This window comes from Drosophila ananassae, chromosome 3L, assembly GCF_017639315.1.
Source record: "Drosophila ananassae strain 14024-0371.13 chromosome 3L, ASM1763931v2, whole genome shotgun sequence".
Lineage (NCBI taxonomy): Eukaryota > Metazoa > Arthropoda > Insecta > Diptera > Drosophilidae > Drosophila > Drosophila ananassae.
In genome coordinates, this window is record NC_057929.1 from 5,938,759 (window position 1) to 5,966,521 (window position 27,763).

A 27,763-nucleotide genomic window follows, 5' to 3' on the forward strand; every position below is an offset into this window, starting at 1 on the left:
CGATTACGGCGGCGGGGTTGGAACGCAGATGGACCGTGACCATATGACACATCCTTGTCCCGATATACACAGCAGACTCCGGAGTCTGCGCACAACCACATCCATCGAGCTGGAGTGCAAAGATTTTCTTTTCTCATTCGCACTCGGCCAAAGATTTCCCACGTTACATAAAATTCGCACTTAAATTTTTGAAAATTTAATTTCGCATTGATTTCGGCCATTTTAGCAGGATATTACGACAGGATTCAGGACCGAATAACGAGTGAGCAGGATGTGCAAGTATCCGAGAATCGCATGATTAACGTGCAGCATTCGCACAAGGCGCCAAGAAGTCATCATCAACAAAAGAAAAAATCAAGAATCTGTACATAAAAAATCGGTTTTATCTTTTAGATTCGTTATCATTAATGTCCAGAAACGGCAAGTAGTATAATTCGAGTAGCGGATTCCAGTTTCGGATGCTTTCGGAAGCCCCCAAAATTTTCACAAAGCCATAGCCATTTGGACCCATCGGCAAAATCAATAAACTACAGCACATTCGAGCCAAGCCGAGTCGAACGCCTTCTTGACACCACCGCGGCCGCCGCCATTCATCTCCACCACCACCACTATCGTCACCACCACCAATCTCGCACCATCCCACCATTAGAGCCGTATATAGCCAGCATCCAACATGTCATTCATAGCCAAATTGAAAGCCACACCATTGCCGCCGCTCAGAAATATACTGAACGTGGCCGTCCAAACGGCCAGACAGCAAATTCCAGAGCGCAAGGACTACGAACAGCCGCCGGGTAGTACGCATCAGCCCCAGCAGCAACAGCAGCACCACCACCCCCAGGGTCACGGCCAGGGTATGGACTATGCGGGCATGGACGGCGGCGAGCAGTCCACGGAAATGAGCTCTAATCCTTTCCGGAATGCCGGCAACTGGACAGCAGAGGGTGAGGGCGAGGGTGCTGGCGAGTACAAAGGCGAGTACCAGAGCACATCCTTCAATGAGTACGACGGCAGGTATCAGCAAACCGATGGCTTCAGGTGAGTTTCCCCCTAAACTAAATGAAGAGTATCCTTCCACTGATCCCGGTTCTCTCCAGACAAGGAAGCATCGCCTCGGAGGGCAGCTCATTCGTCTGCGAGGGAGAGGGTGGCGGCGGCTGCAAGATCGACGAGTTTCAGGCCGGCTGGAATGTGACCAACGCTATTCAGGGCATGTTCATTGTATCGCTGCCATTCGCCGTGCTCCACGGCGGCTACTGGGCCATCGTGGCCATGGTGGGCATTGCACACATCTGCTGCTACACGGGAAAGGTGCTGGTGCAGTGCCTCTACGAACCGGATCCAGCCACGGGACAAATGGTGCGTGTACGCGACAGTTACGTGGCCATCGCCAAGGTATGTTTTGGACCCAAGTTGGGCGCCCGCGCCGTCAGCATTGCCCAGCTTATTGAGCTCCTGATGACCTGCATCCTGTACGTGGTGGTGTGCGGAGATCTTTTGGCCGGCACCTATCCACAAGGATCGTTCGATTCACGCTCCTGGATGCTGTTCGTGGGCATCTTCCTGCTGCCCATGGGCTTCCTCAAGTCCCTGAAGATGGTGTCGACCCTGTCGTTCTGGTGCACAATGTCGCACATCGTGATAAATGCCGTGATCCTGGGCTACTGCCTGCTACAGATTGGAGACTGGGGCTGGTCCAAGGTCCGCTTCAGCATCGACATGGAGAACTTCCCCATTTCATTGGGCGTGATCGTCTTCTCGTACACATCCCAGATCTTCTTGCCCACTCTCGAGGGCAACATGATCGATCGATCGAAGTTCAACTGGATGCTGGACTGGTCGCATATTGCGGCAGCGGTGTTTAAGGCCGGATTTGGCTATATTTGTTTCCTTACCTTCCAGAACGACACCCAGCAGGTCATCACCAACAACCTGCACTCGCAGGGATTCAAGGGACTGGTGAACTTCTTTCTGGTCATTAAGGCCGTTCTTAGCTACCCCTTGCCATACTATGCTGCCTGTGAGCTGCTCGAACGGAACTTCTTCCGGGGTCCGCCAAAGACCAAGTTCCCAACCATCTGGAATTTGGACGGGGAACTGAAAGTTTGGGGCCTGGGCTTCCGGGTGGGCGTTATCGTGTCCACCATACTGATGGCCATTTTCATTCCCCACTTCTCCATTTTGATGGGCTTCATCGGCAGCTTCACCGGCACCATGCTAAGTTTTATCTGGCCCTGCTATTTCCACATCAAAATCAAGGGTCACCTGCTCGACCAGAAGGAAATAGCTAAAGACTACCTCATCATTGGGCTCGGCGTGCTCTTCGGCGTCATCGGTATCTACGATTCGGGCAATGCCCTAATTAATGCATTCGAAATCGGTCTTCCATTTTAAGCGAATAACTTAACTAATCCGATAATTTGATGAAAAATGTAAGAAATCCTCCTAATTTTGGGCATGGCATGTCTTCCAGATGCTCGGGCATCATTTGGCTGTGCCCAAAAGACCGGGAATTCTTATACTCGAAACGAAATCGAAAACAATAAATGTTAGTATTTAAGAAACGAAACGCAAGTCTTCCAAACAAGCGAACAAAATGTCTTCCAAACACAAATAATAATGATTTATGATATATGATATATGGGTATTAAAACACGTATTTTAAGCGAATCGATGAGTACGATATACATATATGAATGAAAAACTATATATATACATTGTACGATTATGAAAAAAAAGAGAAATATTTATTATATTAACAGATATTATTATAGAGAAATTGAACAGAGAAAAACAATAAATTGCATATGTACACCATTATACAAAATCGAAAAGTACGAGTTATAGATAGAAATCATTGTTTATATATACATGTGTGCGTATATATATAGTCGAGTCGATTTTTTTAATGTTTAACTTTACAGTTACCTATACATACTAGCCTTTAAAACGACACTAGCATCTTATAAATTATCAATAAAGACGTCATCTCCAGTTGATCCTTAAAAATCAAATTGTGTTTATAAAAATAAATAAAAAGTCAAATGTAATATTGCTTTGAAAAAATTATGTTTATTGTTAATATTTATGGTTTGTATATTGTATAAAAACACATATATTGTCATGGAAGCTTAGGCACTATATTATTATTATTATGGGATATGGATATTAGTGAGGCAAAAGATATGTTTATACTCGTAGTTGGGATTTATCTGATTTTCGGATTAGTTTGAGGTTTTGAAGAACTTGTGTTCTTGAGTACTCCTTGTATGTTGGAATGCACCTTGCTTAATCTTATGCACAGCACATGTCGATGTCGGGGCAGTTATATATTCGCTCTTGTACATACTGGAGCCGGTAAACTTGTCGTTGCCCAAACTAATTGAGGACTGATTGCCGCGGCGGGTGACCACACGTTCGGTGTGACTGTGGGCACTGTAGGAGGGGAAATCGATGCCGCCACTGGAGCTGGACACATGCTGGCCGCCACGATGACGTGTGGTCACATGGCTGCTGCCATGGGTGTGAGATTGAGATGGAAAATCGATGCCCCCGCCACCGGTTACATGGGTGCGTGTCACTGTTGTCCGTTCCAAATTCGATCGGGAGTCGGCGCCAGTGCCTCCACCAGAAATAATTCGAGACATGGAGGAGGAGTTTTTCACGTTATGCTCCCGATTCTCCTTGTGGACACTGCAGCTGCGGCGCTCGCTGGAGAAGGTGTTGTTCAAATCTGATTCCCGATTCTGCCGGTGGATACTGCTATAGCTTTGCCTTTCGCCGCCATAGGTAGCACTGCTGGAGGGTTGCTCGTTCAGATTCAGAATACTCTTGCGCTGCATCTTTCCATTGGAGGTCAGGCTACCATTAGCCGTATTCGAATCATTGGTCACGCTCTTGCGATGGAATATTGTGTTGGACACATCCGCTTCGGAGGAGAACTCGCTCTTTCTGTGATGGAAGTGCTTCGAAGTGGACGTATGGGATGTCGCGCCACCGGAGATGATGTTGTTATTGGTTGTCTTACTTCCAGAGTCTGAAATTATATTGTTAGAGGCATTTCTTCCAGAAACTACACGCGTCGTTGAGTCGCCAGTTATGTTGCTTGAGACGTTTCTTCCGGATACGATTCTTGAAGAAGTGTCCTCTGTGGTATTGCCAGTTATGTTGCTTGAAACGTTTCTTCCGGATACGATTCTTGAAGTAGTGTCTTCTGTGGTATTGCCAGTTATGTTGCTTGAAACGTTTCTTCCGGATACGATTCTTGAAGTAGTATCCTCTGTGGTATTGCGCGTTACAGTCCGACCGGACACCACTCGTGTCGAGGATGAATCACCGGTTACAATATTGGATGATGAACCTCCGGACACCACTCGTGTGGTGGTTTCCCCTCCAGTTCTGTTCGTCACCTGACCACGATCACTCTCGATTGCAATCTTGGATGTATCCGTTGTCAACGATGAATTCTGGACAAGATTGTGATTTCTTTGCATAGAAGTTGTTTCTTTGTGGATATTTTGGGTATTCTCAATGTTTGTGGTTGTTGTATTTTTCGCCACATTCTCAATGACGTTGATCTTCGCTGGCCTCTTGACATATTCGGTTTCGGGTTCCTTCTTATGACGCCCTCCGATCACAGTTGTTACCTTTTTCGTGGACACCACAATCAAGCCATCCACAGGATTCTGACTGTTCGAGTCGACTTGCTTAACGGCATCTTTCCCAGATACGTAATTCATCTGATTGGTGGTCTTGAGGATTGCAGTATCACTACCCAAAGTAATCGAAGAACTATTGTGCTTATATTTCTGAGTGCGCTGCGTCCTTTCAACAGTTGATTTGTTAGTGGTAGCCTTATAGTCATCCTTCCTGGTCACTGTCATGGAGCCCTCCATCTTTAGGTTATCAACCGGACGTTTGGGAGTTTCTCTCTTTATTGTCTCCAGAGTTGTACTATCTGTCTCACTACGATCAGTTCTCTTGTAGAACTCTCCTTCTGGTTTCAAGTTATCCTTGGGCTTCTTCTGAACGGGCCGCTCGGCAGGCCTAAAGGTAGTCTTATTGGGTGTATAGAATTCACCTTCGACCTTAAGATTGTCGGTGGGCTTAACTTGATCTGGTCGCTTAACATGATGATATTCCTCCTTTTGAGTGAACGTCATTTCACCTTCGGTCTTTAAATTATCCTTTCTTATAACCGTCTTGACTCTGTCCGCCGGCTTGAAAGCTTCTTTTTCCGGAATATGCATCTTACCCTCCGGTTTTAAATTATCGACGTATTTCTTCTGTTCTGGTCGGGATGCAGGTTCATATTTCGGTTTATCAGGAGTGTACATAACACCTTCAGGTTTAAGGTTGTCTTTAGGTCTAACTGGTTCGGGACGTTCCCCATTCGTAACGCTCGTCTTTTCAGGAACATAAAATTTGCCAGTAGTTTTGAGATTATCTTCGGGCTTAACAGGAGAAGGTCTAACGACATGTTGGTATTCCGTCTTTTCAGTAAAGGTCATTTCTCCCTCAGTGCGAAGATTATCTTTATGAATAACTTTGGTGACCTTATCAGCCGGCTTATATTTCACCTTTTCTGGAAGTACCATCTCACCCTCCGGCTTTAAGTTATCATGGGGTTTCTTTTGCTTAGGCCGTTCGACAGGCGAGAATTCCTGTTTTTCTCGAACGAAAAATTCTCCCTCCACTTTCAGATTGTCTTTCTGTTTGATAACTGTGACACGTTCTCCAGGCTTGTACTTCGGCTTTTCCGGACTGAAGAACTCTCCCTCTGGTCTCAAGTTATCCGAAGGCTTAACTTGTTCCGGTCTAACAACATACTGATATTCTTTCTTTTCCACAAATGTCATATCGCCTTCGGTACGCAAGTTATCCTTTCGGATGATTTTCTCTATCTTTTCCGCGGGCTTATACACCTGTTTCTCAGGCTTCACAAACTCTCCCTCCGGCTTCAAGTTATCCTCAGGCTTCTTTTGAACAGGTCTTTCCGCTGGTCTGAAACCTGGTTTCTCCGGTGTGTAGAATTCGCCTTCGGGTCGGAGGTTGTCTTCTGGACGTACTTGAGAAGGCCTTTCGCCAGGCTTGTACTTCGGTTTCTCTGGACTGTAGAAGTCTCCCTCCGGCTTCAAGTTATCTTCAGGCTTCTTTTGGACAGGTCTCTCCGCTGGTCGGAAACCTGGTTTCTCAGGTGTGTAGAATTCACCCTCCGGTCGAAGATTGTCTTCTGGCCGTACTTGAGAAGGCCTTTCTCCAGGACGATACTTCGGTTTCTCTGGACTGTAGAAGTCTCCTTCGGGTTTCAGATTGTCAGTGGGCTTAACTTGTTCAGGGCGCACAACATACTGATACTCTTCCCTCTCGACAAAAGTCATTTCTCCTTCTGTTCTTAGATTGTCCTTGCGAATAATCTTCTCCGTCTTCTCCGCTGGCTTGTACACCTGTTTCTCAGGCTTCACAAACTCTCCCTCCGGCTTCAAGTTATCTTCAGGCTTCTTTTGAACAGGTCTCTCCGCTGGCCGGAAACCTGGTTTCTCAGGTGTGTAGAATTCTCCTTCAGGTCGGAGGTTGTCTTCTGGACGTACTTGAGAAGGCCTTTCTCCAGGACGATACTTCGGTTTCTCTGGACTGTAGAAGTCTCCCTCCGGCTTCAAGTTATCTTCAGGCTTCTTTTGAACTGGTCTCTCCGCTGGTCGGAAACCTGGTTTCTCAGGTGTGTAGAATTCTCCTTCCGGTCGAAGATTGTCTTCTGGTCGTACTTGAGAAGGCCTTTCCCCAGGCTTGTATCCTGGTTTCTCCGGGCTGTAAAAGTCTCCTTCAGGCTTCAGGTTGTCTTCAGGCTTCTTTTGAACAGGTCTCTCCGCTGGTCGGAAACCTGGTTTCTCAGGTGTGTAGAATTCGCCTTCAGGTCGAAGGTTGTCTTCTGGTCGTACTTGAGAAGGCCTTTCTCCAGGACGATACTTCGGTTTCTCTGGACTGTAGAAGTCTCCCTCCGGCTTCAGATTATCTTCAGGCTTCTTTTGAACAGGTCTCTCCGCTGGCCGGAAGCTCGGTTTCTCAGGTGTGTAGAATTCTCCTTCAGGTCGGAGGTTGTCTTCTGGACGTACTTGAGAAGGCCTTTCTCCAGGACGATACTTCGGTTTCTCTGGACTGTAGAAGTCTCCTTCGGGTTTCAGATTGTCAGTGGGCTTAACTTGTTCAGGGCGCACAACATACTGATACTCTTCCCTCTCGACAAAAGTCATTTCTCCTTCTGTTCTTAGATTGTCCTTGCGAATAATCTTCTCCGTCTTCTCCGCTGGCTTGTACACCTGTTTCTCAGGCTTCACAAACTCTCCCTCCGGCTTCAAGTTATCTTCAGGCTTCTTCTGCACTGGTCTCTCCGCTGGTCGGAAACCTGGTTTCTCAGGTGTGTAGAATTCTCCTTCAGGTCGGAGGTTGTCTTCTGGTCGTACTTGAGAAGGCCTTTCTCCAGGACGGTACTTCGGTTTCTCTGGACTGTAGAAGTCTCCCTCCGGCTTCAGATTATCTTCAGGCTTCTTTTGAACAGGTCTCTCCGCTGGCCGGAAACCTGGTTTCTCAGGTGTGTAGAATTCTCCTTCGGGTCGGAGGTTGTCTTCTGGACGTACTTGAGAAGGCCTTTCTCCAGGACGATACTTCGGTTTCTCTGGACTGTAGAAGTCTCCCTCCGGCTTCAGATTATCTTCAGGCTTCTTTTGAACAGGTCTCTCCGCTGGTCGGAAGCCCGGTTTCTCAGGTGTGTAGAATTCGCCTTCAGGTCGGAGGTTGTCTTCTGGTCGTACTTGAGAAGGCCTTTCTCCAGGACGATACTTCGGTTTCTCTGGACTGTAGAAGTCTCCCTCCGGCTTCAGATTATCTTCAGGCTTCTTTTGAACAGGTCTCTCCGCTGGCCGGAAACCTGGTTTCTCAGGTGTGTAGAATTCTCCTTCAGGTCGGAGGTTGTCTTCTGGACGTACTTGAGAAGGCCTTTCTCCAGGACGATACTTCGGTTTCTCTGGACTGTAGAAGTCTCCTTCGGGTTTCAGATTGTCAGTGGGCTTAACTTGTTCAGGGCGCACAACATACTGATACTCTTCCCTCTCGACAAAAGTCATTTCTCCTTCTGTTCTTAGATTGTCCTTGCGAATAATCTTCTCCGTCTTCTCCGCTGGCTTGTACACCTGTTTCTCAGGCTTCACAAACTCTCCCTCCGGCTTCAAGTTATCTTCAGGCTTCTTCTGCACTGGTCTCTCCGCTGGTCGGAAACCTGGTTTCTCAGGTGTGTAGAATTCTCCTTCAGGTCGGAGGTTGTCTTCTGGTCGTACTTGGGAAGGCCTTTCTCCAGGACGATACTTCGGTTTCTCTGGACTGTAGAAGTCTCCTTCGGGTTTCAGATTGTCAGTGGGCTTAACTTGTTCAGGGCGCACAACATACTGATACTCTTCCCTCTCGACAAAAGTCATTTCTCCTTCTGTTCGGAGATTGTCCTTGCGAATAATCTTCTCCGTCTTCTCCGCTGGCTTGTACACCTGTTTCTCAGGCTTCACAAACTCTCCCTCTGGCTTCAAGTTATCTTCAGGCTTCTTTTGAACAGGTCTCTCCGCTGGTCGGAATCCTGGTTTCTCAGGTGTGTAGAATTCTCCTTCAGGTCGGAGGTTGTCTTCTGGACGTACTTGAGAAGGCCTTTCTCCAGGACGATACTTCGGTTTCTCTGGACTGTAGAAGTCTCCCTCCGGCTTCAGATTATCTTCAGGCTTCTTTTGAACAGGTCTCTCCGCTGGTCGGAAACCGGGTTTCTCCGGTGTGTAGAATTCACCCTCCGGTCGAAGATTGTCTTCTGGTCGTACTTGAGAAGGCCTTTCCCCAGGCTTATATCCTGGTTTCTCCGGACTGTAAAAGTCTCCTTCAGGCTTCAGGTTGTCTTCAGGCTTCTTTTGGACGGGTCTCTCCGCTGGTCGGAAACCTGGTTTCTCAGGTGTGTAGAATTCGCCCTCCGGTCGAAGATTGTCTTCCGGTCGTACTTGAGAAGGCCGTTCGCCAGGACGATACTTCGGTTTCTCTGGACTGTAAAAGTCTCCTTCTGGCTTCAGGTTATCTTCAGGCTTCTTTTGAACAGGTCTCTCCGCTGGCCGGAAACCTGGTTTCTCAGGTGTGTAGAATTCTCCTTCGGGTCGGAGGTTGTCTTCTGGACGTACTTGAGAAGGCCTTTCTCCAGGACGATACTTCGGTTTCTCTGGACTGTAGAAGTCTCCCTCCGGCTTCAGATTATCTTCAGGCTTCTTTTGAACAGGTCTCTCCGCTGGCCGGAAACCTGGTTTCTCAGGTGTGTAGAATTCTCCTTCGGGTCGGAGGTTGTCTTCTGGACGTACTTGAGAAGGCCTTTCTCCAGGACGATACTTCGGTTTCTCTGGACTGTAGAAGTCTCCCTCCGGCTTCAGATTATCTTCAGGCTTCTTTTGAACAGGTCTCTCCGCTGGCCGGAAACCTGGTTTCTCAGGTGTGTAGAATTCTCCTTCGGGTCGGAGGTTGTCTTCTGGTCGTACTTGAGAAGGCCTTTCTCCAGGACGATACTTCGGTTTCTCTGGACTGTAGAAGTCTCCTTCGGGTTTCAGATTGTCAGTGGGCTTAACTTGTTCAGGGCGCACAACATACTGATACTCTTCCCTCTCGACAAAAGTCATTTCTCCTTCTGTTCTTAGATTGTCCTTGCGAATAATCTTCTCCGTCTTCTCCGCTGGCTTGTACACCTGTTTCTCAGGCTTCACAAACTCTCCCTCCGGCTTCAAGTTATCTTCAGGCTTCTTCTGCACTGGTCTCTCCGCTGGTCGGAAACCTGGTTTCTCAGGTGTGTAGAATTCTCCTTCAGGTCGGAGGTTGTCTTCTGGTCGTACTTGAGAAGGCCTTTCTCCAGGACGATACTTCGGTTTCTCTGGACTGTAGAAGTCTCCCTCCGGCTTCAGATTATCTTCAGGCTTCTTTTGAACAGGTCTCTCCGCTGGCCGGAAACCTGGTTTCTCAGGTGTGTAGAATTCTCCTTCGGGTCGGAGGTTGTCTTCTGGTCGTACTTGAGAAGGCCTTTCTCCAGGACGATACTTCGGTTTCTCTGGACTGTAGAAGTCTCCCTCCGGCTTCAGATTATCTTCAGGCTTCTTTTGAACAGGTCTCTCCGCTGGCCGGAAACCTGGTTTCTCAGGTGTGTAGAATTCTCCTTCGGGTCGGAGGTTGTCTTCTGGTCGTACTTGAGAAGGCCTTTCTCCAGGACGATACTTCGGTTTCTCTGGACTGTAGAAGTCTCCCTCCGGCTTCAGATTATCTTCAGGCTTCTTTTGAACAGGTCTCTCCGCTGGCCGGAAACCTGGTTTCTCAGGTGTGTAGAATTCTCCTTCGGGTCGGAGGTTGTCTTCTGGACGTACTTGAGAAGGCCTTTCTCCAGGACGGTACTTCGGTTTCTCTGGACTATAGAATTCTCCCTCCGGCTTCAAGTTATCTTCAGGCTTCTTTTGAACAGGTCTCTCCGCTGGTCGGAAGCCTGGTTTCTCAGGTGTGTAGAATTCGCCTTCAGGTCGGAGGTTGTCTTCTGGTCGTACTTGAGAAGGCCTTTCTCCAGGACGATACTTCGGTTTCTCTGGACTGTAGAAGTCTCCTTCGGGTTTCAGATTGTCAGTGGGCTTAACTTGTTCAGGGCGCACAACATACTGATACTCTTCCCTCTCGACAAAAGTCATTTCTCCTTCTGTTCTTAGATTGTCCTTGCGAATAATCTTCTCCGTCTTCTCCGCTGGCTTGTACACCTGTTTCTCAGGCTTCACAAACTCTCCCTCCGGCTTCAAGTTATCTTCAGGCTTCTTCTGCACTGGTCTCTCCGCTGGTCGGAAACCTGGTTTCTCAGGTGTGTAGAATTCTCCTTCAGGTCGGAGGTTGTCTTCTGGTCGTACTTGAGAAGGCCTTTCTCCAGGACGATACTTCGGTTTCTCTGGACTGTAGAAGTCTCCCTCCGGCTTCAGATTATCTTCAGGCTTCTTTTGAACAGGTCTCTCCGCTGGTCGGAAGCCTGGTTTCTCAGGTGTGTAGAATTCGCCTTCAGGTCGGAGGTTGTCTTCTGGTCGTACTTGAGAAGGCCTTTCTCCAGGACGATACTTCGGTTTCTCTGGACTGTAGAAGTCTCCTTCGGGTTTCAGATTGTCAGTGGGCTTAACTTGTTCAGGGCGCACAACATACTGATACTCTTCCCTCTCGACAAAAGTCATTTCTCCTTCTGTTCTTAGATTGTCCTTGCGAATAATCTTCTCCGTCTTCTCCGCTGGCTTGTACACCTGTTTCTCAGGCTTCACAAACTCTCCCTCCGGCTTCAAGTTATCTTCAGGCTTCTTTTGCACTGGTCTCTCCGCTGGTCGGAAACCTGGTTTCTCAGGTGTGTAGAATTCTCCTTCAGGTCGGAGGTTGTCTTCTGGTCGTACTTGGGAAGGCCTTTCTCCAGGACGATACTTCGGTTTCTCTGGACTGTAGAAGTCTCCTTCGGGTTTCAGATTGTCAGTGGGCTTAACTTGTTCAGGGCGCACAACATACTGATACTCTTCCCTCTCGACAAAAGTCATTTCTCCTTCTGTTCGGAGATTGTCCTTGCGAATAATCTTCTCCGTCTTCTCCGCTGGCTTGTACACCTGTTTCTCAGGCTTCACAAACTCTCCCTCTGGCTTCAAGTTATCTTCGGGCTTCTTTTGAACAGGTCTCTCCGCTGGTCGGAATCCTGGTTTCTCAGGTGTGTAGAATTCTCCTTCAGGTCGGAGGTTGTCTTCTGGACGTACTTGAGAAGGCCTTTCTCCAGGACGATACTTCGGTTTCTCTGGACTGTAGAAGTCTCCCTCCGGCTTCAGATTATCTTCAGGCTTCTTTTGAACAGGTCTCTCCGCTGGTCGGAAACCGGGTTTCTCCGGTGTGTAGAATTCACCCTCCGGTCGAAGATTGTCTTCTGGTCGTACTTGAGAAGGCCTTTCCCCAGGCTTATATCCTGGTTTCTCCGGACTGTAAAAGTCTCCTTCAGGCTTCAGGTTGTCTTCAGGCTTCTTTTGGACGGGTCTCTCCGCTGGTCGGAAACCTGGTTTCTCAGGTGTGTAGAATTCGCCCTCCGGTCGAAGATTGTCTTCCGGTCGTACTTGAGAAGGCCGTTCGCCAGGACGATACTTCGGTTTCTCTGGACTGTAAAAGTCTCCTTCTGGCTTCAGGTTATCTTCAGGCTTCTTTTGAACAGGTCTCTCCGCTGGCCGGAAACCTGGTTTCTCCGGTGTGTAGAATTCACCCTCGGGTCGAAGATTGTCTTCTGGTCGTACTTGAGAAGGCCTTTCCCCAGGCTTATATCCTGGTTTCTCCGGACTGTAAAAGTCTCCTTCAGGCTTCAGGTTGTCTTCAGGCTTCTTTTGGACGGGTCTCTCCGCTGGTCGGAAACCTGGTTTCTCAGGTGTGTAGAATTCGCCCTCCGGTCGAAGATTGTCTTCCGGTCGTACTTGAGAAGGCCGTTCGCCAGGACGATACTTCGGTTTCTCTGGACTGTAAAAGTCTCCTTCTGGCTTCAGGTTATCTTCAGGCTTCTTTTGAACAGGTCTCTCCGCTGGTCGGAAGCCGGGCTTGTCCGGTGTGTAGAATTCTCCTTCTGGTCGAAGATTGTCTTCTGGCCTGACTTGAGAAGGTCGTTCGCCTGCCTGGTATTGTGGTTTCTCTGGGTTGTAGAAATCTCCCTCAGGCTTTAAGTTGTCTTGAGGCCTTTTTTGAGTTGGTCTTTCAGATGGTCTGAATCCTGGCTTTTCTGGAGTGTAGAACTCTCCCTCTGGGCGGAGGTTGTCTTCGTGCCTGACTTGAGTTGGTCGCTCCCCTGGCTTATATTTCGGTTTTTCGGGGCTGTAGAATTCTCCTTCGGGCTTTAGGTTATCTGTTGGTTTTACTTGTCCGGGTCGTGTGACGTATTGGTACTCCTCTCGCTCCACAAATGTCATTTCCCCTTCAGTACGCAAGTTGTCACTGCGGATGATTTTCACAGGTCTCTCGGCTGGCGTGTACGTAGGTTTTTCGGGACTTTCGAAGTCTCCTTCCGGTTTAAGATTGTCGACAGGCCGCTTTTGGATTGGCCGATCGGCTGGCGTATAACCAGGCTTTTCGGGGGAATAAAACTCGCCCTCTGGTCGAAGATTGTCTGGATGGCGAACTTGTGATGGCCGTTCTCCCGGAACATATTCAGGCTTTTTGGGACTAAAGAATTCTCCTTCGGGCTTAAGGTTATCCGTGGGCTTAACATATCCAGGACGGACAGCGTATTGGTATTCCTCTTTTTCGACAAAAGTCATTTCTCCCTCAGTACGAAGGTTGTCTGTATGTACAATTTTCTCGCGCTTCTCTCCCGGTCTATATGGCTCCTTTTGAGGTACTGTAAATTCTCCTTCTGGCTTTAAATTGTCTTCTGGTTTCTTTATGACTATATAATCCACTAGAATGTCTTCGTTTGGCTTGGGAATGTTTTCATTTTTTGACCAGGTATTCGTGCGTACCCTCGTGTATGCTTCGTCGACGGTATCTGCAAAATACAAAACTATAACAATTTAAATATTTTTTAAAGTTTAATTACACTTGCCGTCAGTTTCAATAATCGTTTTTTCCGTAGATTTGGTTGTGCTAGATGAGCAATGATGTCGTCTAAAATATAAGACTTTGTGTTAGTTGTGGGACTAATGAAATATAAATGACATTTAACATACCCGCATGTGCAAATTTCACAAATGCATCTTTCGCTGTGAGTCGAAACTTTGTTCTTTGCGACTCCACGCTATAGAATTAGGATTAAAAAATAAAATATATATTTAATGAGGCTAATTATAGTTTATTTTCTTCTTTATAGATGAAGAATCACTATCCTTTATATTATTAAAGTTTAAAGGAAACTTATGGTATTAAATGTGCCAACTAGAATTTAATAACGTAGAATTTGAAGAATTCTAAGTGTTGTGCTTCCAAGGTTAAGTATCTAAACTATTTGTCTTCAATGTAAAAAATAGTTAAGCTTTCCTGTTTATATTCTTAACTAATCTACTCACGGTTCTTGAGTCGCCTAGGCGTTGCTTATCAGTCCGCACATAATCGATTTCATCATAAATATTTTCGGTAATATTTTTGTGTTTCGATGTTTCGTTAAGGTTCAGGGTGATGTTCTCATTGTTTTCCGAAATCGATGTGTTCTTCTCAATCTCCACAAACTCGTCCACGTATATGGTCTTCTTGGGAGCCTCTACGATCTTCTCAATAACATCCGTGTGAACCTTTTCGTCTAGGACGCGCCAGTCGTTGATGCTTGCATCGAAAATCTGTGGAAAAAAATTCCTCAATATCAAAAAGACCTCTCCATAGGCACACACCCAAAATAAAAACCTGTGTCTGGGTCTGTTTTTTTTTTTTGGGAACGGTCTATTCAGTCGGACGACCGCACGCACAATCAATGACTTACCTTTGTTACCTCTGTGGTAGTCGTTATGTTTGCAACATCGGTATTATCTTTCTCAATTTCACGAGCAATGTCATTAGGCACAAAAGCTTTCGTATCAGTGAACGACTTCTCGTCGACGACCGTCCACCTGCCAAGCTTCGTGTCGTACACCTTGGTGGTGTAGGTGGTAGTTGTTGTATTAATGACATCATCCACTATTTCAGGATAGCCCGGGTCAGCGGTACTATCCACCGTCCTCTCATCCACAACGCGCCACCGATTGTTGCGTCTGTCGTATATCTTTTTCTTGTAAGTTACTTTACAGCTACCGTCCGTGTCCTTGCTGACATAACGCTCGAAGGCAGGACGACTTTTGTTCGGTCCCTGAGAACTGCCATCGCTGTACTCCGTCCAGGTTTTGGTCTTCACGTCGTACACCTCCTTCTTGGACGTGGACTTTGATTGTTTGCTGCTGGTCGAGCTCTTCAGGACTGTGCTCTCGCTGACCTCTTTGCTGGACTTGGACGATGACGTAGCTGTGTCAACAGCTGTGCTGAGACTATCGGTGCGTCGGTCCAAGCTCGTCCGACCCTCCACTTCCAGTTTATCGTTGCGGCGCGTGGACGATGACGTCGCCTTTGTTGTGGTCGCGCCAGACGTCGCGGCAACCGGTTCGGGGTAGGCGCCGCCTGCCACTGTCGACGACGTCACCGATGCGTTGATGGGACCATCAGCTGTTCCACCGCTTGGCAGTGGCAGCTTTGGCACGCTCTGAGATTCGCTCAAATTAATAACTCCGCCGTTGGTGGTGCTGCTCGAAGTGCTGCTCTTTAGGTTGCTGATGTTGATGTTTGTGGTGGTGCTGCTGCTGCTGGTGGTGTTTGTCATTGTCTTGGTGTCTGAATCGAAGCCAACCTGTTTCCTCTGGCCGGATGATGTCATACCGGTAGCCGTGTCGGTTGCTGCTCTCTCGCTGGCAATGAGCGTTTCGTTGGCGCTCCGTAGACTGGAACTGGTTGTGGATTCAAACTGCTGCTGGAGCTTCTGGCTGGAAGACATCGACGAGGACGTGTACATTTTCGAGACACTGCCCCCGCTGGCGGAGACGGATAGCGTGGGTGTTGTGATCTCCACCACCTCGATCGGCACCGAGAATACTGGATCTTTCTTTTCGCTTTCGAGCAGATCGATCGATGAAATGATCTTCTCGTTGGCATAGTCCCTCGAGATCTGCTTGCTGCTGCTGCTGCTGCTACTGTGCTGCACCTGAGATTGCTCAACGTAGGAGGACGAAGACTGGGACTGGGAAGCCTTGCTCCTGCTCCGGCTGCTATAGCTTCGGACACCGGCGGCCGGCATAGTGTCAGTCGATGTACCGGCCACTGGCTCACCATAGGATACCGATTCGTGCTCCATGGTGGTGGAGCTCTGGTTGGTTGCCAAAGTGGCGAACGCATCGGGTCCCAGTTGTTTTGTCAGCTTAGTGGCCGAGGCCGACGACGATGTTGTTGTGGTAGATGTTGCTGGTTGCGATTGCTGTTGCTGTTGCTGTTGCTGTTGCTGTTGCTGTTGCTGCTGCTGCTGCTGAGACACTTGTTTCTTTTTATTGCTTTTTGATACCATTTTGCTAGCTGAGCTCTGACACAGATGAGGTAATCACTAACGGAGAGCCGTGAATAATGCACCTGGATGGATAATGGCTTTTCAATGGCCTTTGGCAGCGGATTTGAGGTCGTTTTTCGTTGTTTTTCGTTGCTATTAATCACAATAATTGCTCGGTTCGTTGATTTTCGGCACTCACTCGATTGCTTCTCACTAATATAATATTATACATATATACTTGGGCGGTGTGAATGGGACGTGGTTGTTGGGATTTTTGGACTGATGTGTCACATAATTTCCACCGCGGAATGTCGAAATACTTATTTTTAAAATATATATACTACAATATTTATAAAACGCACACGAACACGCGACCCATAGTTCAAGTTGAAGCACCAAAAACAACAATAACTCAACGGTGCCGAGCTGAAAGCTCGTCGGGATTGGAGGGTGAGAGAGTCTTGGATGCAGGCGGTGGGTAGCAGTATGAGATACAGATACAGATACACTGCTTAGATGCCAAAAAAGACAGAAAACCGGAGAGGGAGGTCGAGGGCGAGGCGAGAGACAACTATACGGGCCAGGCACTGTACTATATAACTATACTGTTCGTGTTCGGAGCACTTTTTAAGATCACCAACCGTCGCGAAACACAACCCAAAACGTACTGATCGCGTCTGGAACCGCTTTCGACCGACTATCTGTGCGCTGCCGGCCGAAAGCGGCAGCAGCGGATCGGAGCGTTTGTGGGTTTTCGGTTGTCGGAGCTTTGGACCCATAGGAGTGGAAGCGAGACACAACAACACCTTCGCCTTCGCAAAAGGCAAAAAAATATAAACCGAAAAGCCAGAGCGTCAGAGCGTAGGTTTCGGCGCCGCGCCTGTATGTAACTGGATGTGTTGTGTGTATTTTGTATCTTTGCGTGAGCAAAGAGTATCTGACGGATGCGTAGGCCGGTCTGCTGTCCAGGTTTGGCTGCCACGAAGTCTTCAGACCGCACCGGAGTTCAATAAGCCAATAAACACAACACGCAACCCAATCGATGGATCGATGTAGCATCCGAGATCTTTTGTGAAAGTGCCAGGTAAAAAAATAAACATGTGTCTGATGGTTGCCGGCAGTTATTCGGTTTAATATTTGACAGAAAGATACCCGAACTCCCAGAGACAACAACCGGGGCAATACGATCATAAAGCAAAACTCAAATTGGCTAACCAAACATGGGTGTCGGATGCACAATTAAAATTTGAATGGCATCTGAGACACTGGTTAGTCAGCACATGATCGCCATGTTTGTAGCAACATCGTCTAGCCGAGCGGTACGTGGGCGACTCCACCGCCGGATCTCTGAGTAAGCTCCATTGGGATCAAGATTTATTCGCAATAATACTGAACTCAATGGCCCAATTGATTTATAACGGCCTTTGCGGTGGGTGAAAATTGAAATGTTCCCCCAAGTGGATGTGACCAAATGTGGCAGCCAGCCATAGAGCAAGTGATCTATGCAATTGCACTCAGACTCACTCAGGGGTAGAAGAAAGAGTAACCCGGGTGGAGGTCTCACTGATTCGACCTTCAAGCTACTAGCTACATAGCAAGCTATCAAGAAAAGCAAACCGAAATTCTTACTTAATTCAAACCTGACGTCATACGCGGCGTATAAGTAACGAACGAAAAAGCAACCGAAACCAAAGCCCATTTTCATGCGAAGCCAAAAGCAATCAAAACTTGTTTGCTGGCCCGGGTACACAAAAATAAAATCACACAAATAGAAGTAAGACACAAATGCAAAATTAAAGTGGAAAATAAAAACGGTGACCACAGTGGAACCTGCTTAGCAATTCACAACAGCACACACATAATCAAGCCCAGAAATGGGAATACCTACATGGGAGTAGACATATGTATGAACTGCAATTGGGATCTGGAACATGTTGCAATTCAGATCAAATGGCAATTTGGAACTGGGCCGATGGCAGTGCAATGACTGCTGGGTAATTATCCCACTGCCAGAGGCATGGGGGTTCCAGTTCGGGTCCATTCCATAGCAAGATCTCACATCAAACAGTAGTGAGATGATGACATCTCAGCTCTCGTTTCCTTGGAATTGAAATTGAATTCTGGGATGGCGCGTCGGCGACAGAGGCGTTCTCAAAATTTATGCGCAAGTTTTCGGCACAGCCTCAAGTTCAATTAATTTTAATTTAACCGAACAATAAACCGATATGCATAGCCACATCAAGGTAACGCGACCATGTCAGCCCTTATTTGGCAGCTGGCCGAAAAGCTGGCCGAGATCTCTGAATAAAAAAGCTGATGTTTTTTGTAGAGTTCCACCCCATCCATTGCACAATGCACTTTTAGGGCAGGCTTGAACCGACGACGACGACATTCTCTTACCAAAAGTTGGCCAAAATGGCCAACTGAGTCAACAGGCGCTCGTCAGATGCCCATATGGGCATGGAGGCCCAGTCACGTAGCTTGGCCGCATATATTATACACTCTTTCCGAGTAGTCTGTAGCTGAAAAATATTAAAAACAATTAAACGTCGAGCTGGTCAATGAATTGTAATGACAGACGGGCAGTTGGGCTTACATGACCGACGTGCCTGGGCCTATCCGGTAGTGGTACTATAAACCCATCGTATCTAGTCTCTAGTTCCATATGAGACACCTGAAAAAGCTCTAAAAAGCAAGGCTAATATCTCTGCTTTGTCAAAACAATTAAAAAACATTTTGTTTCTATCTTATCTAGTCCGCCCTGCCTTGGCATTCTCCGGAATTTGCATAAAAAACTTTGTATCTTTTGTACTAAGTTCCAAATAATTTCCCACTCTCGCACCTTAAGTGTCAGAAGTCGGAGGAATTGCGGCTAAAAAATTGCAATACAGTTGAGTCACAATCAATGTGGCAAAATATTTGCGTTTGTTTGTTTGATCAGCGGATCTATAAATAAGTTATTCATTCATTATTTTGTCAAATGAAAGTCCCTTGTTGGGCTGTACACAGTGAGAAATATGATAGTTTCAAAGTTTCAACCTCAAATATGATCCACAATAAAATACTTATCACTAAACTGAAACATTATTTAACGCGGAAGTTACGATAAGAAACCCCTTCTATTGAAACCGTGCTAAAAAATTCCTTGAAAAGTTATTGAGATACGGCACAATTTAGCAATTATTGCAATTACACGCTTCTGTGGTTTATTATAATTCATATTTTTCCATTTTGTATTTCTTTAAGGCTTACATATTAAAATATATGCTTAGTGTAGGTTCAATATTTATTGTTTTTTTTTGTTTTATTTATCCGATTATAATAATTACCAATTATTTTCTGTCTGGTTTTAACGCATTCCTATGACTTAATTGTTATTTTTTACAGTGTGATATTCGTCGCCAAGCGTGCATTTTGGATGATGTCGGTTGGGGTATCTGGTATGTGGTATCTGGTATAAGTATGTCTGTTTCTTGTAGCTGCTCTGTTGCTACTTCTGGTCAAAAAAATGGTATTTTTCAGTTTTTCTACAGACTGTCTATAGTCTAATTCTTCTGGTTGGGGTATCTCTGTTAGCTAGTTATTGTGCCAGGCACCTACTCCACTCCACTCCACTCCACTCCGATCGGACCAGTTCTTCTCTCTTGGCTGGCGTTGGCTGCTGCAGCTAACACCGATTTCTATATGTACAAACAAAATGTGGCATGCCCACACACCACCCACCCACTTCCACATGGAGTGGAGCTACTGGTTACGTATATTTCAAAGTGCAACGCTTGCTAGACACTAGTCTTCTAGAACTATCCGTACTCGTACTCGTCTATGTATAATCTGTTTCTTGTTTCTTGTGTTAATATGTATACAGTTTACACCCGGGGAATATACATAAATATATATATCTCTCATCTAGTCATACATATTTATATATATGTATATGTTTCGTGTATAGGTATGTTAGGGTATTAAAAGTCGTGTAATGCGTAAAACCAATCGAACGTAACACTTTAAAACTTGCAACTCATACAGGTTGTTGTTTTAGATGCGACCAACGCATCGCAAAAATTAACAGATAATCGTTTAAGTCTAGGTCCGTATATGATCTTATATACGGATCATATATATATATATATATGTGTATATATATGTATTGTGTGTATACATAGTAAGTGTATGCATGTATGTAACGCTAGTTAACTATTATGTGTACAATGCAATTACTTAAACGCTATCCTAATCCTAACTAAAAATATTACACCTAAGGGAATCGCCTCCCACTCCAAGGATCCAAGGATCCACTTCTCCTTCTGTTAGTGTTCTGTGTGTCCTTCGAGAGTGCGCTGGTGTGTACATATGTACGATCTGTAACTGCCATATATTTACATTTTTTTTATCGGGGGTTACTCCGCCTGCTGCTGGTCCTCCGGTAGGGCGTTGCGGCATACCTCGTACTTGATGACCTTGCCGTGTATCTGGCCATCGGACAAGATCTGTACTTGAACCGGCTGCTGGCCGCTGGCATCCGCCTGTTGTTCCTGAAATGGTGGGTGGTCAAGTCAAAAATTATGTATTTCAACTCAATGCGACATGCCTCGCGGAGTAACAGAAACTATTTAAAAACTAAACTAAAATAATACGATCAGGCGGCAAGGCAAGCATGTTTTCAGGATGAAAAGGAAGCGTACAAAACAATTAAAATGAAATAGGGAGGAGGAGGATACAGGATGGAGGCAGACAGGACAGTCACAGGCAGAGTCTAATTAATTAGGCAACAATACGACAACAACAACAGCAGCATAAACAACAAAAGACATACATTACATTACATAATCACGGATATCAAATAGACATTTAAGAGACAATTAGCGATAATTTGGATATTTCATACACACCTAAACGCTTAAACTGAAGCCTTTGAATGGAATTCGATTGGATACGATACGGATTTACGATTTATATTCATTGCAGAGTTATGGATTTCTTTTCTTTTTTTTTTTTAATTTATTATACACATATATGTTCTTTGTCTGGTGAGAAGGTATTTATTTATTTCTTGTCGTCAGGAGTTGGGGGAAACATAGACACACCAGCGCACCAGCGCACCACCGCCCACCACCCCATCGGATCAAAACGTTTCCAAGTCCAAGTCCAAGTCCATCCGATCAGATCGGATAGAGTTGGACCCGGAGATCCCAGAGAGTTGGACCCGGAGATGAGGCATGAACGTGAAGGCGTGTGCTGCTGCTTGTGCGAATGGATATCGCTCGAGTTCTTTTTTTATCTTTGATTAGCTTTTTTATGTTCTTTTTTCTGGTTTTTATCATTCTGTATTATTTTTTAATCTTTTTTTTTTTTCTTAGTAAGAAGTAGTTGGTACAACAAGCTGCAAAGTATTGGAAAAGGTAATGCGATTATGTTTTAGATTTCGATTTCATTGGTTCAGTGACATAAAAATATGTATATATATATAGAGTAGGATGGGGGGACAGGACAGAAACAAGTGGCAGACAGGGCAGGGGACAGGAGAGGAAGACATTTAACTTAATATTAGGCTTAAATCTCGACCGATAAGATAATGCCAATAAAAATCATTTATTGTTGAATCGATAACATTGCTTAGGTGCTTAGAATTTGTATTTTTTATTTTACAATTAGGTGGTTAGGGCGGCCCAACTTACTCCCAACTAGAATTAAGACTTAACGCTAACTAGGCTGTGTTTAAGAAGCATTTGTTTTTTGTTTGTTTTTTAAGAGCGGAACGGAGCGATCGGGATATCAGGATATCTGGGTTATCGGAGAGGCACTGGACTGGGACTGGATCATGTATGACCAGGTTCTGGAGTCTAGCATACCTGTTGCTGCGATATGGCTGGCTTCGTCTCCAAGTGCTGGCGCTGATGCAGCATCAGGTGGTTCTTCTGGAAGAAGGCCTTGCCGCACTCGCACACATGGGTACGAACGGTGCAACCGCCGTTCGGATGCCGGCGATTGTGCTGCATGAGTCCGTGCTTGGCGGCGAATCCCTTGCCGCAACTGGCGCAGAAGTGCGACTTCGGTTTGTTGGCCGGCGCCACCGACACAACGTGCTGCTGCTGTTGCTGTTGCTGCTGCTGCTGAACGTGCTGCAGATGCTGGTGTTGGCCGTGCACCGGCATAGTGGGCACTGCGGTGACCACCGCTTGCGGATGGGTCGAGTTGGCGGCCTGCACCAGCGTGGTCTGTGACATCACCTGCCCGGTGGATGATATTATCTGTACGGGCACTGGGCTCTGGCCCACCAGATTCGGATTGGCCGTGACCACTGTGCCGGGATTCAGGCTGGCCGTGCTCAAAAAGTGGCCAGGCAGCGCGGCCGTCAGGGCGCACAGATCGGTCATCAAACTCTTATCGCCGGTGTGAAGGCGCAAGTGCAGGGCCAATGCTTCCCGGCTGTTAAAGGCGCTGCTACATTCCCTATAAACAAAAACCACAAGTCATTAGTTATTATTTCACTAAAAAAAATAATCAAAACTTACCGGCAAACAAACTGCGGACGTGACACGCCATTGGCATCCGTGGTGGAGACCGTCAGGAGCGTGGAATTGGCCGGATTGCTGACCACTGTTATGGTCTGCGGATGCGTCGGCTGGCCAGGATGGTGGTGGGGCTGTTGCAGCTGCTTGAAAGATTAAGAAAAAGTTTGTAAATATCTGTCCCATGAAACAGAAGGAAGTCTTATTCAAAATACCTGTTGATTGGCGATAATGGTGGCACTGCTCGTATTGGGATTCACGCCGTTGTGCGCCGTCCTCACGTGCTGGTGCAGTTCGGCCTTGGTGAGGAAGCCCTCGCCGCAGCTGACGCAGGGATGTGCCTGCTCTCCAGTGTGTACGCGCCTAAGAGGAAGTCAAGACTAGGATTAGTATTTGGAGAATGAGGGTATCCCTTCAACTGATTACCTCATGTGGGAAACTAGCGTTCGCTTTTGCAGAAATTCCTTGCCGCACACTGTGCACGAGTGGGGAATCTTGCCGTGGATCCGTCCGTGATTAACCAGCTGGAACTTGCGCGGAAACGAGGCTCCGCACTCGGCGCAAACGAATGGATTCAAGGAACCATGAAAGCTAAGAGTCAGAAGAGTTTAAAATAAATCTCCTTTTATTTCAGAAATCTCCAAATAACTTACCGCGAGTGCATAATCAGGTGATTCTCCTGGGCAAAACTCTCACCGCATTCCTCGCACACATACGGTCGTTCACCGGCGTGGAACTTGCTGTGCGTTACCAGGTGTCGTTTGAGGGGAAAGGCACGTCCGCACTCCTGGCAGACGAACGGACGCTCGCGACTGTGGACGCGCGAATGCGTCAGCAAGTGGTGCTTGAGGGTGAAGCTCTTCTTGCACTCCTGGCACTGATACGGCCGCTCCGTCGAGTGCAGCAACAGATGTGTGTTAAGGCAGTGCTTGTGCGCGAAGCTCTTGCCGCAATGGGTGCAGATATGGGGGCGTTCACCTGTGATTCACAAAATGGAATAAATTGGATTAGACCCGCTCTGTCAGGAAGACTAATATGGCAGGAACAGTAACAACCACCTGTGTGTACGCGTGCGTGGGTCGTCAAGTGATGCTTGAGCAGAAAGGACTTGCCGCACTCGTCGCAACTGTACGGGCGTTCCTTCTTAATAGTGGCGTCCGTCTATAAAAGATAATATAATTAATAAATTATTTAAGTATTTAATTTTAAGAACTTACTTCGCTGAAATGCATTGATTCCTGTATTTCGGTCTTGGGGGACAACTCTAATGTGCCTGGCTCCAACTTCAAGTTGGGTGCGTCGCCCTGCGAGTCCTCGTTCTCCTCGAGTCCCTGGATCACTTTCTGTACTTGAACTGAAATACCAGGAAGTATGTCACCTAAGAGAGTGGTTGCACCGCCAACGGAACAAAAACCAAATGGAATTCAAACGAAGATACAAAAAAAAACAAATTTGGGGGAAAAAATAAAGAAGAAAAAAAGAAACAAAAGGAATAAAATCAAATATACAATAAAACTCAAACTGGATTTAAATTAAAATTAAAACAAAGTTAGGCCAACGAAACTATCTAAGACTATAGCTGCAACCGGAAGCAACCGGAACCGAGTTAAGTGCCAATATATATATGCCGGATAGTGTTCAGTGGAGTTACTTCATTTCAGATTTCTTTTTTTTTTTTTTTTGGGGAAGTGAGTGCTGGGACAACAGGATAGGTGGACTGGAGACAGGATTGGGAAGGGAGGTAGGGAGTAACAAACACAGATTTGAGATGCTTACTTGGTGTCCCGCCAGACGCGGCATGATGATGCGCTCCGTCGGCAGTTGTGATCGTGTGCGTCTGATGGTGGCCAGCGGCGATAGCGCGCTTGATCAGGATCTCGTTGCACTCCTCCTGCGTGAGATGCAAGGCTCCGATCGAGCTAAAATGTGACTTGGCCGCCGATCCGGCGGTCAACACTGTCTGCCCGGTTTTGGCATCGACGATGCTTCCATTGGTTAACTGGTGATGGGCTGTCGGATCCCCAGCCGCCGCGGCTGCAGCTGCTGCTGCCGTGGCCTGATCCACCAGAAGATCTAATTTGTGGTTCCATTTTTGTTGTCGATCAGCCCGCGCCCGCCGCCCGCCAGTGGTTGGTTTTGGTGGGATGAGGTGTTGTGTTGTGTTGGTGGTGCAGTGATGTGATGTGATGTGGCGGTGCAAGTTAAATGATTGATTTTTTTTTTTTTGGTGCAACAGCAGTACGAATAACACACGAGCACAGTGAGGAGGGTTTTTTTTTTGAGGTGATGTGGTTTTTGAGGGATTCGCGGAATTTTTTGGGGTTTCGGTTTTCAATTTTTTTCATTGATTTCAAGGGCGAGCGAGATCGAGCGAGATATAAATATAAAATATAAAAAAAAAATAGAAAAACACAAATAAATAAAATAAAATAAACAGGAGTAGAAAGAGAAAAACAATCGATTAACGAAAAAAACCCAAACTATATATGGATAATCCACAAGATATAGAAACAAACACGCGTGCAACACGATTTTCGATTTCCGATCTGAATCGATGCCACTTACAGTTCTTGTCCAGGCTGAGGACCTGCTGATTGGCGTCCTGCTTCTTGACCACCGTCGAGGCACCTCCAGTGGTGATAACTCTAAAGGATACACGATTAGATAAAGGATTCTATAGAACAAGAAACTGAAGATTACCTTTGAGTTCCTGGCGGAAATGAGGGATCGTTTACAACGAACATCCGACGGACGACATTCTTGTTGCCGGCTGCTGCCAGGGCGCCTTTGACATCCTTTTGAACGGCCAGCGATCCGTCCGTGGCCAGCAAGTAGGGCATCTGGAAGAGAGAAAGGGATTAGTGATTAGGTTTTTAATTACTTTAAGATAGTACAGTCGCTGCCTAGTCAAGTGGAAACTGCTAGTTTGTTTTGTTTTGGTCGCTGCTGCTCCTCTGCTCTGATGCTGCTCTGCTCTGCTCTGATTGTGATAACCACTCGCTTGTTACACCTGCGCAGCCAGTGGTGCGGCAACAGGTGATAAACATTGCAAATAAGAGAGTGACAGAGTGAGAGAGAGCGGAGAGGAGAGAGTAGTGTGCGAGAGGGGTGGCTGGCAAAATGCGCGCCTTTTTCTTACTTTGTTGTGTGCAATTGGACTACAAGCAGGTGTGTATATGTGTGTGTGTGTGTGTGTGTGCTGGGCGCCAAAACGGAACGCAAAAGTAATCAAAACACACGCACGCAACTCACACCATTACAGCACACCACATCATTGTCGGATGTGTATGCGTGCGTCGTATACATACACACACGCACGCACCTCGCGGCGAATTGAAGGCCGCGCAAGTGCGGCGAATTCCCTCAACCTCGTGTCTGTGTAAGTGCGCGCACAAAAAAAAAAAAAAGGGTTGTCGCCGTCAGCCCAAGACTGGCTTCATTGCACAACAAAAATTGTTGCTTTCCATAAAAAAAAATAAGCAACAAAACAAGCAAATTGCAGGAAAAACCTATTAATAGAACATGAACTGGGTTAGCGATATATATATATGTATATGTATATATATAATCACTAGATTATCGATTAGCTTCGATAGCCTCTGCTGCCCAGCTGCCAACCAGACTGCTAAGAAATTCATGACCTTCCAGGCTAATTACGTGGGCGGAAGTGGGTGGCAAAAGGGGAAGATGCATTTCATTTTTATTTACTTTCTCAGGTGCGTGTGTTTATTTCGGCATTTCTCTGCCGCATACAGATATACACGCATTCCGCTTACAAATACCAAATTATGAATGTTTACGAATGAAATGGAAACGAAAAAAATCCGTATGGATGTATGGTAAAAGAATTCTAACACACTCGCCACCACTCCATTCGCATATTCGCATGACAACGCAGTTACATAAAGTGTAGCTGTAGCGTATGTATATATGTATGTATGTATGTACGTGCATATATTCGTTCTTCTTTATCCACGTATACCGTACGTGAATACCTCTCGGGCCGTATACATACACAGTGGGGTTCGAAAAACCAGCGAGTGTTGGTGAGCGAGCGAGTAGCTATGTCTGTATGTATTTACAGTCGCGGTCAAATTCAAAGTGTATAGGAATTATAATAAAAAAAATGTGATTCAATTTTATTTCTATTAAAAACAAATTAAAAATAGCTAATCATTTTCTATAGTAGATAAAAATACTTAGATTTTAGAGTCCTATTGTCATGACCTCTACTGTTGCTGTTCGATGGCGTGTGTATGTGGCACAACACCTTTCGGTGTGGGAAAGCAACAGCAACACACACACACACACACCACAGTAGCAACTGTAGGCCCGGAATCTTGGCCAGCAGCTTGCACTTGCTACAGTCGATAAATAGTCTCTAATATGCTGGTTCTTAAACTCAAAACTTACCGACTCCCCGCTGACGGTGTAATTGATGTTCGGCGATATCTCCAGTACCGATTCGGCGGTGCGGCTGCCGTTGTCAGCGAAGCCCCAGGTATAGCCAAAGGGCGGCGGATTTTGGGCGGCGCACATTTTATTTTAGTAGTGCAGTGCAGGGAAGAGAGAGACAGAGAGAGAGAGAGAGAGACAGAGGAGGGAGGAAGGGAGAGAGAAAGAGAAAAGGGGGGATGGATAGGAGGCGGGCGGGCGGAAGAGAAAAAAGCGCAAAATTTCCAAACGCAAATGTAATTGCACTTCTCGCTTGCTTGTAGTGTATTATGTAGGTGTGTATGTATGTATTCAAAAGCACGTACAAAATACTAGCCTCCTCTAGTAGTAGTAAGTGGGAATATTGGTAATGGTAATCGTAATTTGCGCCTGTATACGAGGCAACAATGCACAACAATTTATTTTCTTTTTTTTTTCTCGCTTTTTCTGTTTTCAGTTTTAAAATTTTTGTTGGTTCGATGATGCCACTGCGATGTTCTAAATACACTTTTCTGGGGGGGATCGCGCACTGCTGCGGCAACGACGAGACTTGGCGAGACGACCGAACTATACACCGAAAAGAAAGTCAAGTTTTGCTCTGGCTGCGGGCGCCATTTTTTTCCGTCGCTAGTGAGAAAAATTCAGTTTTTGGCCTGGCGTTTGGCGTGCTGCCTTATCCATTGATAACACACACTCGATTGGGGTGTGTGTGTGCGCGATGCGTGTGTGACGCGTCTATGTGCAGTTT

At 46.4% G+C, this 27,763-nt stretch overlaps 3 protein-coding genes and 1 long non-coding RNA gene across 28 annotated transcripts; 2 read left to right on the forward strand and 2 right to left on the reverse strand.

Moving 5' to 3' along the window:
* Positions 1-69: 69 nt before the first annotated feature.
* On the forward strand, positions 70-3,014 carry LOC6495745 (vesicular inhibitory amino acid transporter). Of its 2 annotated transcripts, XM_044715259.1 has the most exons (3): positions 71-262; positions 754-1,038; positions 1,098-3,014. In XM_044715259.1, the coding sequence occupies exons 2-3, from the start codon at positions 857-859 to the stop codon at positions 2,392-2,394; spliced, it is 1,479 nt and encodes a 492-aa protein (XP_044571194.1). In that variant the 5' UTR covers positions 71-262; positions 754-856; the 3' UTR covers positions 2,395-3,014. The 2 variants fall into 2 exon arrangements, with proteins under 2 accessions (XP_001959480.1, XP_044571194.1); XM_001959444.4 differs by having other exon boundaries at positions 70-1,038.
* Positions 3,015-3,052: 38 nt separating this feature from the next.
* LOC6494892 lies at positions 3,053-16,755 on the reverse strand. 8 transcript variants are annotated; one of them, XM_032451360.2, is made up of 7 exons: positions 14,492-16,755; positions 14,085-14,351; positions 13,749-13,816; positions 13,625-13,686; positions 10,429-13,567; positions 8,689-8,862; positions 3,053-6,774 (listed from the first exon to the last, which is right to left on the reverse strand). In XM_032451360.2, exons 1-7 carry the CDS (start codon positions 16,091-16,093, stop codon positions 3,225-3,227), a joined length of 8,862 nt encoding a protein of 2,953 aa, XP_032307251.1. In that variant the 5' UTR covers positions 16,094-16,755; the 3' UTR covers positions 3,053-3,224. The 8 variants fall into 8 exon arrangements, with proteins under 8 accessions (XP_032307251.1, XP_032307248.1, XP_032307249.1 ...); XM_032451357.2 differs by having other exon boundaries at positions 3,053-8,862; positions 10,429-11,170; positions 11,345-13,567; positions 14,492-16,752; XM_032451358.2 differs by having other exon boundaries at positions 7,471-8,862; positions 14,492-16,752.
* A 111-nt stretch (positions 16,756-16,866) lies between these two features.
* Positions 16,867-17,917, forward strand: LOC123257201. The gene is made up of 2 exons (XR_006507206.1): positions 16,867-17,156; positions 17,217-17,917. It is a non-coding gene; the product is annotated as an uncharacterized LOC123257201 (long non-coding RNA).
* A 1,669-nt stretch (positions 17,918-19,586) lies between these two features.
* LOC6494891 (zinc finger protein 189) lies at positions 19,587-27,275 on the reverse strand. 17 transcript variants are annotated; one of them, XM_001959446.4, is made up of 12 exons: positions 26,995-27,275; positions 25,282-25,421; positions 25,147-25,226; positions 24,358-24,654; positions 23,799-23,935; positions 23,640-23,742; positions 23,235-23,559; positions 23,008-23,172; positions 22,797-22,944; positions 22,585-22,724; positions 21,922-22,522; positions 19,587-20,604 (listed from the first exon to the last, which is right to left on the reverse strand). In XM_001959446.4, the coding sequence occupies exons 1-12, from the start codon at positions 27,118-27,120 to the stop codon at positions 20,470-20,472; spliced, it is 2,397 nt and encodes a 798-aa protein (XP_001959482.1). In that variant the 5' UTR covers positions 27,121-27,275; the 3' UTR covers positions 19,587-20,469. The 17 variants fall into 17 exon arrangements, with proteins under 17 accessions (XP_001959482.1, XP_014763059.1, XP_014763058.1 ...); XM_014907573.3 differs by having other exon boundaries at positions 22,585-22,727; positions 23,637-23,742; XM_014907572.3 differs by having other exon boundaries at positions 23,799-23,959.
* Between the last annotated feature and the right edge of the window lie 488 nt (positions 27,276-27,763).

Coding starts and splice junctions, on each gene's coding strand:
- LOC6495745 (XM_001959444.4), top strand. CDS start 674: ATGTCATTCATAGCCAAATTGAAAGCCACACCATTGCCGCCGCTCAGA. Junction 1,039..1,097: donor CAGCAAACCGATGGCTTCAG/GTGAGTTTCCCC, acceptor GGTTCTCTCCAG/ACAAGGAAGCATCGCCTCGG.
- LOC6494892 (XM_032451361.2), bottom strand. CDS start 16,093: ATGGTATCAAAAAGCAATAAAAAGAAACAAGTGTCTCAGCAGCAGCAG. Junction 14,352..14,491: donor CTACCACAGAGGTAACAAAG/GTAAGTCATTGA, acceptor TTTTTTCCACAG/ATTTTCGATGCAAGCATCAA. Junction 9,863..9,940: donor GCCGGAGGGAGACTTCTACA/GTCCAGAGAAAC, acceptor GACCTGAAGGAG/AATTCTACACACCTGAGAAA.
- LOC6494891 (XM_032451362.2), bottom strand. CDS start 27,120: ATGTGCGCCGCCCAAAATCCGCCGCCCTTTGGCTATACCTGGGGCTTC. Junction 22,523..22,584: donor CGTCCGCAGTTTGTTTGCCG/GTAAGTTTTGAT, acceptor TTTTGTTTATAG/GGAATGTAGCAGCGCCTTTA. Junction 20,605..21,921: donor CAGCCATATCGCAGCAACAG/GTATGCTAGACT, acceptor CCACCATTTCAG/GAACAACAGGCGGATGCCAG.